General features: G+C 52.7%; 2 protein-coding genes across 5 annotated transcripts in view; one reads left to right on the forward strand and one right to left on the reverse strand.

Annotated features, from left to right (window-relative positions):
• ZNF362 (zinc finger protein 362) overlaps window positions 1–7,045 on the forward strand; it is a 40,370-nt gene extending 33,325 nt beyond the window's left edge. For all 4 annotated transcript variants that reach the window (XM_086335240.1, XM_086335231.1, XM_086335237.1 and 1 more), the window contains 3 exons: window positions 1,889–1,967; window positions 2,069–2,227; window positions 5,441–7,045. In XM_086335240.1, the coding sequence (XP_086191366.1) occupies window positions 1,889–1,967; window positions 2,069–2,227; window positions 5,441–5,557 (355 nt within the window). In that variant the 3' untranslated portion in view covers window positions 5,558–7,045. The remainder of the gene's footprint in view (window positions 1–1,888; window positions 1,968–2,068; window positions 2,228–5,440) is intronic.
• Window positions 7,046–12,372: 5,327 nt separating this feature from the next.
• Window positions 12,373–17,021, reverse strand: A3GALT2 (alpha 1,3-galactosyltransferase 2; the record flags this gene model as incomplete). Its single annotated transcript, XM_086323481.1, is given in 4 exon segments — window positions 12,373–13,663; window positions 16,249–16,383; window positions 16,647–16,736; window positions 16,942–17,021. Coding segments are annotated over 4 exon segments (993 nt in total), but the record flags the coding sequence as incomplete, so codon positions are not given.
• Between the last annotated feature and the right edge of the window lie 63 nt (window positions 17,022–17,084).

A 17,084-nucleotide genomic window follows, 5' to 3' on the forward strand; every position in this document is an offset into this window, starting at 1 on the left:
CAGGTGACCGTTAAGGTGCTCCCATTGTAGAGACGGGGTGCAGCTGCCTGGGATGATGTCCCCAAACATGTGACACCCCTAAATGTGCAGGTAGAACAGAGGTCCTCAGAATTGCAGCCCAGCTCCACCTGGCCTGTCTCCATGCAGCCTGAGATGCACTGTCCCTGCCCTTGGGGCTCCCCGTCTACTAGAGAAAACAGAGGAGGGGGCGGTCACGTGCTGAGGATGCAGCCAGGGCACAGGGGTGGTGAGCAGAAGCATCCATCAGACACGGTTGCTGATGAGAAATGGTCCTCCTACCAGGATGCAGGGTGCAGGAGCAGAAAGGTGAGGCCGATCGCAGGTGAAGGGCCCTGACTGGCACTCTAGGGATCTGGACTGTCAGTGTTCATAGTGGGCAGTCAAGGTCATGGGCTCACTGATGGCAGGGAGTGTTCCTTATTCCAGCCTGGTCAGCACAGGGCCTGGCCAGAGGGACCTTAGTTGTTTGATGAATCTGTTGATGGGCAGAGTAAACCAAGGGGGTTGGGGCTTTTGGGAAGGAGGTGGACCACATGGTCAGAGCTGGACTTCCCCCTCTCATCTAATGCTTGTTGGCAACTTAGACAAAAGAGGTCCATGTCTAGCCTGCATTTCATTGCCCACCTGCTTGGCACAGGATTTGCGGAGCAGATGACTGAAGACAAGCCTAGGAGAGCAGGGAGGGCCTCCCGTCCCTGTGTGTGCGCAGCGCTCCTGAGCCTGTTTTGCACTAGATCCCAGTCCCCCTCCATCCTCACCTGGCTGCTGGGCGAGTGCAAGCAGCAACAGCCATCAGAAAGTGCAGCCATCAGCCTTGAAGTCACTGCTCCCAAGTCTTCTTCTCAGTGAGGACCCCCACCACCCTATTTAAGATTACACCCCGACATGACCCCTCTCATCCGCTTTCTTCTCAGAGCACTTATTACCTTCTACACACACTTTACTTACTTATTTCATGCTTGCTTGTTTGTTTCCACAAGGCAGTGAGTTTGTCTGTTTTGTTCACTTATATGTTCTGAGCACCCAGGGTGGTTCCTGGCACACAGGTGCCCGACACAGTAATTGTTAAATGAATGAATAATAATAATAATGGTAAGTGGTGATGGAGTGCTGACTTTGTGCTGATATTTGGCTAAGCCCCTTTGCATATTATCTAATGTAATCTTCACAAAGCCTACCCAGTGAGGTGGACGACTGCATTTTTATACCCATTTTGCAGATGAGGAAACTGAGGCTCAGTGATTTGACCACGGTCACCCAGCTAGTAAATGGTAGAGCCAGGATGAGAACAAAAAGGGGCTCACAGGAAGGACACAGAGGGGCTGACCTTCAGGGCCACCCTGCCCTGAAGTCTCTCAGTAGCTGGGGTGACCAGATAGCCACATTGGGGGTGGAGGTGAGAGTAGGCAGGACATAGAAACTGGGGGCCAATTGGGGAGTTGTCTCCTGAGAGAGGCAGGCAGGCAGGAAAGGTCCTGGCAAAGCTGTGAATCTGTTCTTTTCATTGGGTTGGTCTGCAGGTGACTTTTAGAAGAGGGGCAGAATGCAGTCAAAGTAAGCCCACCACAGTGATTACAAGGCCTGAGTGGGTGCTAGTGGAGGGCTGGGTTTAGTGGGGCCCTGTGAGGAGCCTGGAGGCTCTGGTCACAGACCAGCAGTGGGAGGCTGGAGAAGAAAGGACAGGGCTCGCCTTTGAAGTCCCAGCTCTTGTCTGGGGCTCACTCGGGGTCAGGGGAAAGTGTGTGGAGCAGGGAGCCTGGGAGGCTTGGGGGCCAGAGGTGTGGGGCAGGCCAGCCAAGGGCTTGGGGGCTGGAGCTGGCCTGGGGGACCTGCCAGGGACTCCACCTCACTGGGCTCCCCATTGCAGAATCCACACAGGCGACAGACCCTACAAGTGCCCACATCCTGGCTGCGAAAAGGCTTTCACTCAGCTCTCCAACCTCCAGGTGAGTGCCTGCCTGCCCACCCCGCCTGCTAGGTGCACGGCTCCCTCCACCCCCTCCAGGGGAGCCCAGCTGCCTCCTGACCCCTGCTGTGCTCCCCACAGTCTCACCAGCGCCAGCACAACAAGGACAAGCCCTACAAGTGTCCCAACTGCTACCGGGCCTACTCGGACTCTGCCTCCCTGCAGATCCACCTCTCGGCCCATGCCATCAAGCACGCCAAGGCCTACTGCTGCAGCATGTGTGGGCGGGCCTACACCTCGGTGAGTGCCGGGCCCCTGGGAGCCTCTCCTTCACCCCAGCCCCCTCAGACCTGTACTGATGCTCCCATTTTCCAGATGAGGAAACTGAGGCCCTGGAAGAGGGTAAGATCACAGTGAATGTCAGAGCTGGGCCATCCACTTCCCCGTTCTGTTTTTGGCTGCCTCAGGCTAAGCTCTTCTCAGGCAGCCTTTTAGCCTGGGTGCCAGAGGCGTGGTTTCCTCCAGGCAGTGGTGGAGGGGGGCCTGTCACCCTGCTTCCCAGGGCCAGGGAAGGAAGGGGCCTTTTCCCCACTGGGGAAGCTGCAACCCCTATCATGGCCACAAGGGGGCATAGTGACCTGGCCCTGGAAAGGTGATCTACCAGGAAAGGTCCAAACAGGGCCAGAAAGGTGCCAATCCCCTGTCCTCTGGTGGGGATTTCCCTAAACAAGGGCCTTTCAGACCCAGGGGAGGAAGTCCAGGTGAGTCACTCATGTGTATCCTTCAGCCTAATCAGATATTCTGGTTAACAGACCCCCACATGTACCCAGTGATCCCCAAGCCTCAGTTTCCTCATCTGTAAGATGGAGGAGCTAATAGTTGTTAACTCATAGCACTGTTGACTGGCAGAGTCAGCGCCTGATAGACCTCAGCTAACACAGTTATTTATTTACTCAGTGTTTACTGAACACTTGTGCCAGGCACTTGGGAATCAGGATGAATCAGACAGACGTATTATTTGCCCCCAGGCAGGTTAAGAGTCTACTGCTGGAGACGGACATTAAACAAGTAACCACACAAGTGAATATGTAGTGACAGGCCACGGCAACTGCTCTCCAGCAGGCTTTCTCAACCTCTGCCCACACTGACGTTTTTCTGGGGGTGCTGCCCTGAGCATTATAGGATGTTTAGCAACATCCTTGGCCACATTCCACTTAGCAACCGCTCTTGGAAAATGCCTCTAGACATTGCCAAATGTCCCTTGGGGGAGAAATTGCCTCTGATTGAGAACCTCAGCTATAAAGGAAAAAAAGAAACATATGTTTTGAAAGACAGCTGCAGGGAGGATAAAATGGAGTTGGGGAAGGGAGATGGTTTGGGGTAGGTGTGTGAGGAAGTAGCATTTAGAAGAAGGCGTGGGGGATAATTCCAGGTGAGGAGAAGAGGAGGGGAGGAACTTTCCAAGCAGGGGGACAGTGAATGCAAACACCCTAGGTGGAACCAACGCAGTGTGTTCCAGAAACTGAAAAATAATTAGGTCACATGAGGCTGTGGGGCCCTGTTAGGAAGTTTGCATGTTTTCCCAGGTGGAGTGGGGACCATGGGGAGAAGACTGTCCAGGAGGGTTATTTTGAAAGTTCACTTTGGCTGGAGGGGGCAGATGGATCGCACCTTAAAGGAGGGGTCACCAGCCTTCAGAGCCATGGTTCTTAGAGGGGATCTGAACTCTGGGAGAAAGGGGCTGTCAGATCTCACCTGGCCTAAGGCCCCACCCTGAACTGGGCCTGACTAGACTCCACAGAACAATTACCTTTTCTGAAAAAACATTTTAGTGGATTGACGTTTAAACTACTATAGTACATAAAAGAAACATTTGTGACTAGTGAGCCCTCATGTTTCCGTTGGGGCTTCCCAGGTGGCTCAGAGGTAAAGAATCCTGTCAATGCAGGAGATACAGGAGATCTGGGTTCGATCCCTGAGTGGGGAAGATCCTCTGGAGGAGGAAATGGCAATCCACTCCAGTATTCTTGCCTGGGAAATCCCATAGACAGAGGAACCTGGCGGGCTTCAGTCTATGGGGTCGCAAAGAGTCAGACACAACTGAGCACGCACGCACGCTGCCATCAGACCCCAGACTGCATCAGACTGCACCAGGTGCCAGGCTGCCATCAGACCCCAGGACCTGGCATCAACCAGTCCTTCCTCATCCATATCCCTGTTTTTTTGAAATAAAACTGACATATTGTTCCATCTGAAAATTTTCACTTTGTGTCTTAACTTATCCACAATACCTTTATAATACTTTAAAATGATTCACCATAGTCCTTAATATCATCAAATACTCAGTTGGTATTCACATTTTCATTTGTCTCATGGATGGCATAATTTATAATTTTATTTATTTATAAATTTTATTTTTTAATCAAGATCCAAATAAAATTCTTACATTGCACTGGGTCAGTATAGCTTTTAAACTATTCTTCCTTGCCCCCACCCTGATCCCAACTGCCTTTTCTTTGCAACTTACTCACTGAAGAATAGTCTCCTTGTTTGGATTTTGCTGACTGCTTCCCTTTGGTGGTGGTTGATAGCACTTTGTCACCACATTTGACGGCTTCCTCTGCCTGATGTTGAGCAAACTGAGGTAGGAAGCCAAGAAGTGGCAGATGGAAACCAGAGCACCACCAGGCAGGTTAGTGTGAGGGCCTGTGGGTCTGCAGGTGAGCCTTGGGTCACCTCACCCACCCAGTCTTGGGTGTCTCAGGTCAGACTCAGCCGAAGCTGGGGTGGTGCTCAAAGGACGAACCGAGCATGCCCAGTTTATGCTTCTAAAGTCACCAGTCAGATCAGGCCCCAATTCTTCCCAAGGGAGGGGAGAGCTTGGGGATGCTTCTGCTGGGGCTCCCATCACCACTTAGAATGAAATGTAGAGACTAGGGAAGCAGTGGTCCCCTCAGCCCTGCTGCTTGCTAAGAGCTTTACCCTCATCACCATAGCTACCCTGTGAGGTCCTTCCTTCCCCATCCCTGCCTGCAGAGGAGGAAACTAAGGCTTAGAGGGGTGAGATGACTGGTCCAACGTTCCACTGCTGAGAAATGGCAGAGCCAGGGTCACCCGAGGCCTACTGCTCCACCCTCACGGGGAGCACCGGCCAGATGGGGGCAGGTCTGCTCCACTGGACAGGACTCCACTGCAGCTGATTGGTTAATGGCCTGGTCCTAGAGAGTTCCAGGTGGTCACTGCTGAGGGACGAGCCTGATGCCTGCCTGTTCTCTAGTCAGCACACAGTGGGCTCCGACTCTGGTAAATGAACCAGCCCCCACCACTGGCAGAAATGCAGTATCCCTGCAACCAATACCAATGTCCATCTGGCACCCCCAAAGCTGTGGCTGTCCACCTTTAGCCGGCTCATCTACCCAGGAGCCCTCCAGTGGCCGCTTATAGGAACTGCAGCTCCCCCTGCGCCCTTGCCAGCAGCTGGTTTTAAGTTCTGAATCTCACCCCTGCCCGCAGGAGACCTACCTGATGAAGCACATGTCCAAACACACAGTGGTGGAGCACCTGGTGAGCCATCACTCGCCCCAGAGGACGGAGTCCCCCAGCATCCCGGTGCGAATTTCCCTCATCTGAGCCGACCCAAGGCGCCGCCCCGTCCTGCCCACTGGCAGACACAGACCCAGGCAGCACCGGCCCGACTCCCTCCAGGGGCCCTCCAGGAACAGCCGAGCTCTCTCATGACCTTCCTGACCTTCCAGAAAGCCTGGGCCGCAGAAGCCCTGCCCGGTCCAGCTCCGGGGGCGGCCAGGCCAACTGCAAGATTCTGGACTGTTTTGGTGGCATCCAAAGACGATCTCAGAGCACTTTGAACCTCTCCGCTGGGTTTTCCTTTTCTTCCCCCATCCTTCACTTGCTTCACTGTTTTTTTTGTTTTGTTTTGTTTTGTTTTAAGTTTGTTTTGGAAAATAACAAAAAAAAAAAAAGATATTTATTGGCCAAGAAGTTGGTGCTGCTAAGACCGAGAAATGGAAAGAACCGGACAGATGGACACAGAGACCCGGAGGGCTGCGTGGGACCTTCTCTTGCCGCGGCCTCGGGTCTTGAGGGGAAGGCGCAGGCCTGAGAGTCTGGACCGCAGTGGGGCTCCCCGGTGGGAGGGGCAGGAAGCAGCTGGAGTGAGCCACTCGCCCCCCCGCCGGCTGCCAGCTCGAGCCTCCAGAGCTGCGCCCTGGGCATCACTGAGCAGAGGGACGTGGCAGCTACCAGGGCTGCCCGGGCTTCAGGAGACAGATGGAGAGGGGCCGGGAGGTCCGCAGGACCAAAGGGTGCAGGGTTGGCTGGGCTGGGCGCAGGCCCAGGGACACGGGGTGGGGGCGGGCTGGGTAAGACCCGGTGCCCCCACTGCCCTGAAGACCACCCCAGTCTACCTCAGTGCTGGCCAGGAAACCTATCGGCTACCTCTCCCACCATCCCAGACTGTGGGCAGCGGGGGAGGGAGTGGGCCTGGGGCAAGGACCCCCTCCGCTCTGCAGAATTTCCTCCGGTTGGGGCAGTGCCCAAGGAGGGGTTACTTGTCTTCCCTGCCATGGAGGGGGATCCCCAGCCCAGGCCCTAGGCCGCTCGGCAGGGAACAGATCCTTGGGGAGGAGGGTCCCAAGAGCAGACCCTGCCCTCAGCCCCCACAGACACACCCCAATCTGAAAGCCATGCGTGTCCGTGTATATAGGAACTATGTACAGAGCCCGGAGAAGCCCCCTCTACATCCCCTGGGGAAAAAAAAAAGAAAACTAGACAGAAACTCATCTATATATTCTGTATCTGGAGTTCCGTTTTGAATATTAACTGTGTTATTTTTATACACTTTTTAAGCCTTAACTCGCCATTGATTTACCAGTTTAACGTCTCCCGGGGTTTCTTTTCCCACGGAGTTCTCCGCCCCGCCCCCACCCCTTTGTTTGACTTGCGTCGTCTGATACTCAGTATTGTAGCTTTTCGTCCGCATGTTACTACCCTGTAAATACGCTGTTATACATACTGTTAACACCCTTTGCTTTTTTTCTATGGGACCTCCAGGCCACCGTATTTAGAACTAGTTACCTTATTAAAAAAGAGAAAACAGTCTGTTGGCTTCTCAGTCTGCATTGTGGTGGCAGGGAGGTGAGGGCAGGTGCTCCCCCCCAATGCGCTTCAGGAACACAGTTTGCGTTCTATTTAAGAAAAGGGGTGGGGAGGAGAAAAAGGTCAAATGTAGGGGAAGACACTAAAGGGGGCAAGAAACAGGAATCCCAAACCCTCTGCTCTTTGTATTTCTCTGTTGTGAAGAATAAACTGTACCTGCAGCCGGGTGGCAGCGGTGTGTGTGCTCTGTGCGAGGGCGGGGCCGGGGGGCACCTTTCCACGCTCCTCTCCCCTCCCCCGCGCCACCCCCTCCAGAATTGGGAAGGAAGGGAAATGGCCTGTCTCGTGTCCATCACTTGCAGCCAAGAACCACGAGGGCTCCGAGGAGTGCAGTCCTCCATGGGGACTCATGGTTGAGTCAATTTCTCTCTCCCAGGGCCAGCCTTGCTAAGCTCTTGGGGAATTCCTGCATTTCCCTCCTAGGCAATCAAAACATTGACCCCCCCGACCCTCCATGGGGAAGCTGTGTGTGAAGGGGCCTTCTTGGTCCCCTCAGTCACTGGGATAGCTGGAGGCTGTGAAACTGGAGCTGCTGTTGCTGCTGCTGCAGGAGTCCCAGGATGAAGCTGACTCCGAACAAAGCCAAGAGGAGAGCCGGAGACACATCACGGAGTCCTGTACCTGGCCCAGTCCCAGCACTGACTTGTTACATAAGCCAGTAAATCGTCATTCGGGTTGTCCTTTCGTTTTCCTCCAAGAGTCAGTTGCTAAACGTTGACCAGCACACCACTGGCTGACTCTCCAATCAGAAATCTCCATTTGGTGAGTTAGGGACAAGTTTGGAGCTGGTGGGCACCTGATAGGGAAAATCCTATGTTGGCAGGGGTGGGGTGGGCTGTGTTGTGCGGGAGACAAGCAGGAGGACAAAGGAGGCAGAGAAGCAGAGATGGACAGAAGAGACCAAGGGCCAGTGGCACCCTCAGCCCCTGACTTCGTCTCCATCTTTTGGCTAGCTCTAATTCCCTGCTTGCTCTCACATCAGTGAATTTATTCAGTATTTATAAATTGCAAATGGTGTAGCTTCTCTTCTTTTCACAGCTATTTGCAAGGCCTCCTCAGACAGCCATTTTGCTTTTTTACATTTCTTTTCCATGGGGATGGTCTTGATCCCTGTCTCCTGTACAACGTCACAAACCTCTGTCCATTGTTCATCAGGTACTCTGTCTATCAAATGTAGTCCCTTAAATCTATTTCTCACTTCCACTGTATAATCATAAGGGATTTGATTTAGGTCATACCTGAATGGTCTAGTGGTTCTTCTACTTTCTTCAATTTAAGTCTGAATTTGGCAATAAGGAGTTCATGATCTGAGCCACAGTCAGCTCCCGGTCTTGTTTTTGCTGACTGTATAGAGCTTCTCTATCTTTGGCTGCAAAGAATATAATCAATCTGATTTCGGTGTTGACCATCTGGTGATGTCCATGTGTAGAGTCTTTCTCTTGTATTGTTGGAAGAGGGTGTTTGCTATGACCAGTGCGTTCTCTTGGCAGAACTCTGTTAGCCTTTGCCCTGCTTCATTCCGTATTCCAAGGCCAAATTTGCCTGTTACTCCAGGTGTTTCTTGACTTCCTACTTTTGCATTCCAGTCCCCTATAATGAAAAGGACATCTTTTTCGGGTGTTAGTTCTAAAAGGTCTTGTAGGTCTTCATAGAATTGTTCAGCTTCTTCAGCATTACTGTTTGGGGCATAGGCTTGGATCACCGTGATATTGAATGGTGTGCCTTGGAAATGAAGAGAGATCATTCTGTTGTTTTTGAGATTGCATCCAAGTACTGCATTTCAGACTATTTTGTTGACCATGATGGCTACTCCATTTCTTTTAAGGGATTCCTGCCCACAGTAGTAGATATAATGGTCATCTGAAAGATATTCCCATTTGAATGCAGAGTACCAAAGAATAGCAAGGAGAGATAAGAAAGCCTTCCTCAGCGATCAATGCAAGGAAATAGAGGAAAACAACCAAATGGGGAAGACTAGAGATCTCTTCAAGAAAATTAGAGATACCAAAGGAACATTTCATGCAAAGATGGGCTCGATAAAGGACAGAAATGGTATGGACCTAACAGAAGCAGAAGATATTAAGAAGAGGTGGCAAGAATAACAGAAGAACTGTACAAAAAAGATCTTCACAACCCAGATAATTACGATGGTGTGATCACTCACCTAGAGCCAGACATCCTGGAATGTGAAGTCAAGTGGGCCTTAGAAAGCATCACTTCGAACAAAGCTAGTGGAGGTGATGGAATTCCAGTTGAGCTATTTCAAATCCTGAAAGATGATGCTGTGAAAGTGCTGCACTCAATATGTCAGCAAATTTGGAAAACTCAGCAGTGGCCATAGGACTGGAAAAGGTCAGTTTTCATTCCAATCCCAAAGAAAGGCAATGCCAAAGAATGCTCAAACTACCATATAATTGCACTCATCTCACATGCTAGTAATGCTCAAAATTCTCTAAGCCAGGCTTCAGCAATACATGAGCTGTGAACTTCCAGATGTTCAAGCTGGTTTTAGAAAATGCAGAGGAACAAGAGATCAAATTGCCAACATCAGCTGGATCATCAAAAAAGCAAGAGAGTTCCAGAAAAACATATTTCTGCTTTATTGACTATGCCAAAGCCTTTGACTGTGTGGATCACAACAAACTGTGGAAAATTCTTCAAAAGATGGGAATACCAGACCACCTGGCCTGCCTGTTGAGAAACCTGTATGCAGGTCAGGAAGCAACAGTTAGAACTGGACATGGAACAACAGGCTGGTTCCAAATAGGAAAAGGAGTACGTCAAGGCTGTATATTGTCACCCTGCTTATTTAATTTATATGCAGAGTACATCATGAGAAACGCTGGGCTGGAAGAAGCACAAGCTGGAATCAAGATTGCTGGGAGAAATATCAATAACCTCAGATATGCAGATGACACCACCCTTATGGCAGAAAGTGAAGAGGAACTCAAAAGCCTCTTGATGAAAGTGAAAGAGGAGAGTGAAAAAGTTGGCTTAAAGCTCAACATTCAGAAAACTAAGATCATGGCATCTGGTCCCATCACTTCATGGGAAATAGATGGAGAAACAGTGGAAACAGTGACAGACTTTATTTTTTGGGGCTCCAAAATCACTGCAGATTGTGACTGCAGCCATGAAATTAAAAGACACTTACTGCTTGGAAAGAAAGTTATGACCAACCTAGATAGTATATTAAAAAGCAGAGACATTACTTTGCCAACAAAGGTCTGTCTAGTCAAGGCCATGGTTTTTCCAGTGGTCATGTATGGATGTGAGAGTTGGACTATTAAGAAAGCTGAGCGCCGAAGAATTGATGCTTTTGAACTGTGGTGTTGGAGAAGACTCTTGAGAGTCCCTTGGACTGCAAGGAGATCCAACCAGTCCATCCTAAAGGAGACCAGTCCTGGGTGTTCATTGGAAGGACTGATGTTGAGGCTGAAACTCCAGTACTTTGACCATGCAAAGAGTTGACTCATTGGAAAAGACCCTGATGCTGGGAGGGATTGGGGGCAGGAGGAGAAGGGGATGATAGAGGATGAGATGGCTGGATGGCATCACCAACTCGATGTACATGAGTTTGGGTGAACTCCAGGAGTTGGTGATGGACAGGGAGGCCTGGCGTGCTGCAATTCATGGGGTCACAAAGAGTCAGACATCACTGAGCAACTGAACTGAACTAAATGGTGTAGCAGCAGGTAAGTTAGTTAACCTCTCTGTGCCCGATTTTCTCATGGGTAATATGAGGATAATAATAGTAACTTATAGGATGGATATGAGGACTGAATGAATCAATAGATATCTAAGGCTTAGAACTGTGTCTGCAACACAGTAAGTACCCAATAAATGTAATTTGTTATTATTTGATGTAGCCTTGATGAATCTATGTCCTTTATGATCAGTGAACTCTGATTACAGAGGGCTGTCGATGTTTGGGAATTTGGGGGGATGACATCTGAGCTGGCATGGCACTAAGGATGGCTGGACAGGTGAAGATTTTGCATGTAGCAGTGACGCTAGGGGAATGGGAGTCTGATTTTCACCGGCTCACCTGGAAGCTCCCAGGAGCTTATTGGGTCCTTGAGGGTCGCAGGATGGGTACTGAGGAGAATGATTGACAGAGATACTGATGAGGAGTTGCAGAAGGAGCTTATTCCTGCCTCTACAGCCCCACCCTCACGGTGGGCTTCTGGGACAAAGGAGGACCTGCTGCCAAGTGATCATCCACTTTGTTCCCCTGCAGCTTCCTTGACCCCTCCCCCTCCTCAGAAAGGTCTCAACCCACCGCAGGAGGCTGCTCCAGCCCAGCTCCAGAAAACCCCTGACTCCTGCCATCACTTCCTCTTTAAAACAGGAAATGACTGGCCTTTGCTGACTCCTCTGCACTCCTTGAAGTTGCTGGAGAAGGGGCAGGCAAGGAGCGGGAGAAGGCAAGTTATTTTCTGGAGCGTCACAACACCTGCACGGAGGGTGACTGGCATCCCCACTTGACATATGAGAAAACAGGCTCAACAAAGGTTAAGGATCTAGTCCACAGCCATTCACAGAGTCAGAAAGGGAGCTGATTCCTAACCAGATCTTACCTATCCGAACTCAGGTCTCTGCTGGCCAAGGAGTCGGTCTGTGTGGCTTTTAGTGAATGCTGCAGGGTAAGGTGGACATTCTCCCACCAGAGGAAGGGATGTCAGCTTAGAGTCATCAAGTAATAACCTGTTCTCAGGCACACCTGGCCTGTTCTTAGCTCTAACCGAGAGTCCAAAAGGCCTCCTGGGTTCTGCTAATCTAGTTTAGGCAGGAGACACTGGGACCTAGGAACTGCTTTGGAGAGGGGAGATCATCATCAACTGTGTTGATAAAATGTTTGTAAAAATGGTTTGAAAAAATGGTTACTGTGTAAGCCATCAGAGTTGGCTTACAGAACTGTTGTCCCACCTGAAAACAGTGGAGGCTGTTAAAAATTGAAGGTCTATGAGAACATTACAGAAATGGTTCAGGAGACCCGGAGGGAAATCCCACCCTCTCCGGGCCTCTAGTTTTCAGCTGTTAAGACAATATCTCAGGGACTTCCAGCAGATAACTTCCCCAACTCTGCACCTATTTCCCGGAGGGAACCACCTTTCCTGGAAGGCCTGATGACTTCATGCTCCCATTCGGAACATGCATCTTTCTCTATTGAGGATGAAGAGTCTGGACAGCAGCCACGGATAAGGAAATTTATCTCCCAGACACTATGGCTAAACAGCCGTGGGTCCCATGGCGAGTAAATGTTTTTTTTTTTTTTTTTTTTTATGAATCTGGATTCTCCAGGAGAAAGGGCCACAAGGACACTGTGGAGTAATGTATTTTATTATCGCATTGCTTAAATATGTACAAACCCTGCCGAGAGCGGGGGAGGTGAACCGGATGCCACTGTGTTTCTCCATCTGGGGCTCCTGCCCAGCGGCAGCTCTATTTGGCCTGTGGGCCTGTCCTGACTTTCCAGCTGCTGACCTCACTGACTGACTCACAGATGCTCTGGGTCCTTAGACAGTTACGTTCCCTTTTTGGGCCTCAGTCCCCCCCCTTTTTTAAGTGGGGGGTATGAGGAAGGGGCTAAAACATCTCTTCGGGGGTGGGGCCTCTGCTGAACTCAGTAAGGTCAGAAGTGAAAGGTTTCCAGGGAGCTGGTGGTGCCTGGGTCGCTGTACAAAGTTGGGGAAGGGATGGACCGCCCGCCTCGGAGAGGCACTCCCCCAAGGCCGGGCTTCCTCCAGCCCCCTGTCCCCCATCCCCGCAGCCAGGCAGGTTTTCATGCAGTCTTTCCGTCCCCTCCAGCGCCACTCCGCTTGCAGAAGGGGCCCCGCCAGCGTCTGGGACCTCCGGGGCTCAGTGCACCGCTAGCGACGTAGCAAGGCATACTCCTTGGGCGCCCAGAGCAGGCGCGGGCGGCGGATCTCGGCCCGGCAGCCTATGTCGGGGCTCCAGCAGAACTCGGGCGACAGCAGCTTGGCGGGCTTGTGCAGCCAGAAGAACTTGTTGAGGTGGCTCTCGTCGTGCCAGGGCGCCTCCAGGCCGCGCGCGCGGTCCCGCCGAAGGGCCCGCGCGCAGTGCGCCGTCAGCCGCCGCAGGGCCGCCACGCTGCCCCCGAACACGGCCGCGTGGTAGTAGAAGTCGCCCTCCCCGGGGCCCAGGGCGGCGGCCGAGCGCGCGTCGCGCTCGAATGGCAGCAGCCGCCGGGGCCAGCGGTAGCGCCAGGCGTGCAGCTGCGCCACCGACTCGGCCAGCGCCTCGGGCCCGAAGGTGCCGCTGAAGTGCTAGTCCACGTCCATGCAGAGCACGAAGCGCGCCTCGCGGCCCAGGCGGCCGCCCAGCGCTGCGTGCAGCGCGCGCATGCGCGCCATGGACACGTCATGCCAGCGGCGCTCGCGTCCCACCCGCTCCACGCGCAGCCGGCGGCCCGGGCCCAGCGGCACGCGGGGTACCGCGGCCGGACGCTCGGTGAACACGTAGTACACCACGCGCTGGCCCACCATGAAGTGCTGCTCGGCAGTCTCCAGGAAGCGCTCCAGGTACTTCTCCAGGTACCTGCCGGGCGGGGCGGGGCCAGGCCAAATCAGCCCGGCCGCTGCGCCCTCCGGAGTCCGAGGAGTCGTTGGGCTTACCAGCCCTCCCCATGTCCTTCCTGGGACCCTGCAACCCCAGACCCCAGAACTCCAGAACTATTCAGCCCCAGAGTCGTCCGAGGTGAATTAAAAATCATTGCCCATTGTTTGCCATCCCTGCCCACAGGGGCTCTGTGTCCCTGCCCTTGAACGCGGCACTCCCTGACCGCCTAGGTCAGTGGAGTCCCAAGAAAGGGATGCTGTGCTGGTCCTTGGGAGGACTGGCCCGTTAGCCTTTGTCTCTTTAGAGCTCTGGCCCTTTGCTTAAGCACTCTGAGGCTGCCACGAAGTGAGAGAGCCTGAGCTAGCCATGGAGAAAAGCGCCCTCCGGTTTTCTGCAGGCTACTGGCCTGGTGGGGACCCAAAAGTTTGGGAGCAGGGAGGGGCCCCCGTTGCTGAGTCCTGTCGGAATTCCTGAGCCACAAGACCCTGAGCAATGGTAATAATGAATTGTTTTCTGTCATTGAGTTTGTGGTGACAAACCACAAACCTAGGTAAGTGGGATGTTTGCAATACTAGTAACTTTCTATAAACACACTTTGGAATCCTGGGATCCTAAAATAATAGTAATAATGCCTGATATTTTAGAACATTAATCATGTGGCAGACAGTTTTCAAAGTAATGTGCATTATCTCATTTAATCTTCACCATTATTATCTTTATCTCAGGTGAGGAAACTGAGTCACAAAGAGCTTTATTAACTTGTCCAAGTGTACACACAGTTGGTAAGTGTGAAACCAGGATTTGAACCCAGCCTGGCATTAGAGCCTGTATCCTTACCTGCACTTGCTGTATTCTGGGTGGAACTGGGAGAAGCTGGAATTAAGAGACTTAGAAGCCTCAGCGTCCTATGTTGGGTTTATAGAACCTTGGAACTTAGGACCCTGAAATTTCTGGTCCCAGAGACTCTGGGTCCCTCAGGCTGGTGGAAAGTGAAAGCGAAAATCGCTCCAGTTGTGTCGACTGTTCGCGTCCGCATGGGCTATACAGTCCATGGAATTCTCCAGGCCAGAATACTGGAGTGGATAGCCTTTTCCTTCTCCAGGGGATTTTCCCAACCCAGGGATTGAACCCAGGTCTCCTGCACTGCAGACAGATTCTTTACCACCTGAGCCACAGGGGAAACCCTAGAATACTGGAGTGAGTAGCCTGTCCCTTCTCCAGCAGATTTTCCCAACCCAGGAATTGAACCAGGGTCTCCTGCTTTGCAGGTGGATTCTTTACCAACTGAGCTCTGAAGGCTGGTGGAGAAACCCCCTACTCAGCATCCAGAACAGAAGTGGGGGCACCACGGTCCTGGAGAAGCCACAGTTCAGCCCACCTGGCTGCCTGGTCAGCCCTTGTCCTGTTTGCTCCCTGGCCTTCCAGGGGCCCTCCTGACTTTCTCTCCCTTCCAGAGTGTGGGGTACAAATTTGGAGGAACCTTGAGCAGTTGTCTGGGGTATCTGATGACAGAATTCCTTCCCCAGACTTTTAGATATCTTTTTCTGGATGCAAAGCTCTCACTGCCTTCCCAAAGCAGCCCGTTCCGTTATTAGAAACTTTTCCTTAGATTGCCTGAAACTCTACCTCTCTGTGCCCTTAGATTGCAGGATCTGATTGCTGCTCTTAGCCAGAACTTTGCCTCACTACTGGAAGGTGAATACCAGCTTGGAGAGCCTGCTGTCCATAATGGGGAGATGAAAAAGTCAGTGCCCTGAGATTTCTTCTCCACCTACTACTCAGGGCTCCTTCTCCATACCTGGGGGCCCCTCATATCCTCGATTGGCCTCCTGTCCTGATCCTGTCCCCTCCCCATTCAGTCAGCTGCCCCCATGGCCTCTCTCTAGACTTGGTCATCATCAGTCTGGGCCCCCTGCCAAAGTTGCAGCCTTCATATGTCCCACTCTGGGAGCCCCCATCCTTCCAGCCCATGTCCTGTGATTCCACCCCCAACAGCCCTTCCTCAGAGTCCTCTGGTCTGCTGACGCTGCCATTCTCAGCATCTCCCTTTCTTCACATCCCTCTTTACCCAGCCCAGATTCGCTCCCTTGCAAAAGCCCTCAGCTCCCCAGTCCCTTTCCTGCCATCAGAGTTGCTTGGCCAGCCTCCCGCTTCCCCTTGTTGGGTGCTTGTGCTTGTGCCTGAGCCACTGGCCACGGGCCCTTCTGCCACTGGGCCAGCCCCTCTGTTTACCCAGTCGTCGTCTGCTCTCACAAGTCTCACCTGAAAAGACCATTTTCTCACCGAAAACCCAAGGCCTCCGGATGGATCTGTCCCAGACCCTGGGCAGATTCCTTCTTGGTTATGATTCTGAGCTCCTGGCTGCCTGTGCCGGGTGGATTCCATGGCGTTGGTGTCCAGGGAGGAGGGGTCTGCCCTCACCATGGGGGTCTGGACAAGGGGTGCTGTCTCTGCTTCTCCTTGGCATCCTATGGCCCAGGAAAATGGGGTGCCCCACTTGCTATATCACATGCATCCCCACTCCTTCCTGCTAGGATGCCACCATTTCCCTCCCCAGGCCTTACCTGCCTACAGCAAAGACAGTCAGACCCACAGTGAGGTTCCGCTGTACAGCCTCTTTCTGGGCCACGTCTGGGTCGAAGGTGCCATCCCAAATAATGGGAGCCCCCCAGGAAGTACAGGTTAGGACCTCGGGGGCCCTGGCCGGGGCAGTGAGGGAGAGACAGGTTCATCCATTCACCTGCTGGGTGAATGTTCACTGCCACCCCCCACTAGTCCTGGGCCCTCGGGACCACCCAGGCCTGCCCCTAGAAATCTCTGTCCCAGATCCAGCAGAGTAGGGGCCCTGGGTGGAGTGCCTAGCCCTGCCAGGGTCGGGGATGCGAGGAGGACAGGGACACTGGGGCAGAGCTCAGTAGGGTGTGGGGGTGTTCTCAGAGTGGGAGAGGTGGTGGCTTCTCACCCAGGATGCAGGGGACCTGTGAAATTGTCTCTCAGCAGGGGCGTTCTGGCCAGAGGGCAGACACCCATAGGGATGAGGACTTCCAGATGCCTGTGGGGTGGGAGCAGTAGTGAGGGGGGTGCCAGCCTGCTCAGGAGCCCTCTTTCTCTGCTACTTACAAGGGGGGAGAGCCCCCGAGGATGCTTGTGCAGCCGTGACAGCTGCCACTCCTCATCCCTCAAGGAGGCACTTGGAAAGGGCCACTTGGGCCCTGCCCCTGCTGGTCCCATTGTGAGGGCTGGGGAAGGGGTTATACCTGAGTACAGGAAGCCCGAACAGGAGCAGCCCTAAGATGCCAAGTGCAAGTAGGATCAGCTGGCAGAAGATTTTCTTCCAGGCCCTGGGAGGTGGGGAGTGAAAGTGAATGAAAGTGAAAGTCACTCAGTCGTGTCCGGCTCT

Source organism: Bos grunniens, chromosome 2 (genome assembly GCF_055505025.1).
Source record: "Bos grunniens cultivar Pamir isolate PY7600 chromosome 2, Bosgru_T2T1.0, whole genome shotgun sequence".
In the NCBI taxonomy this organism is placed as follows: Eukaryota; Metazoa; Chordata; class Mammalia; order Artiodactyla; family Bovidae; genus Bos; species Bos grunniens.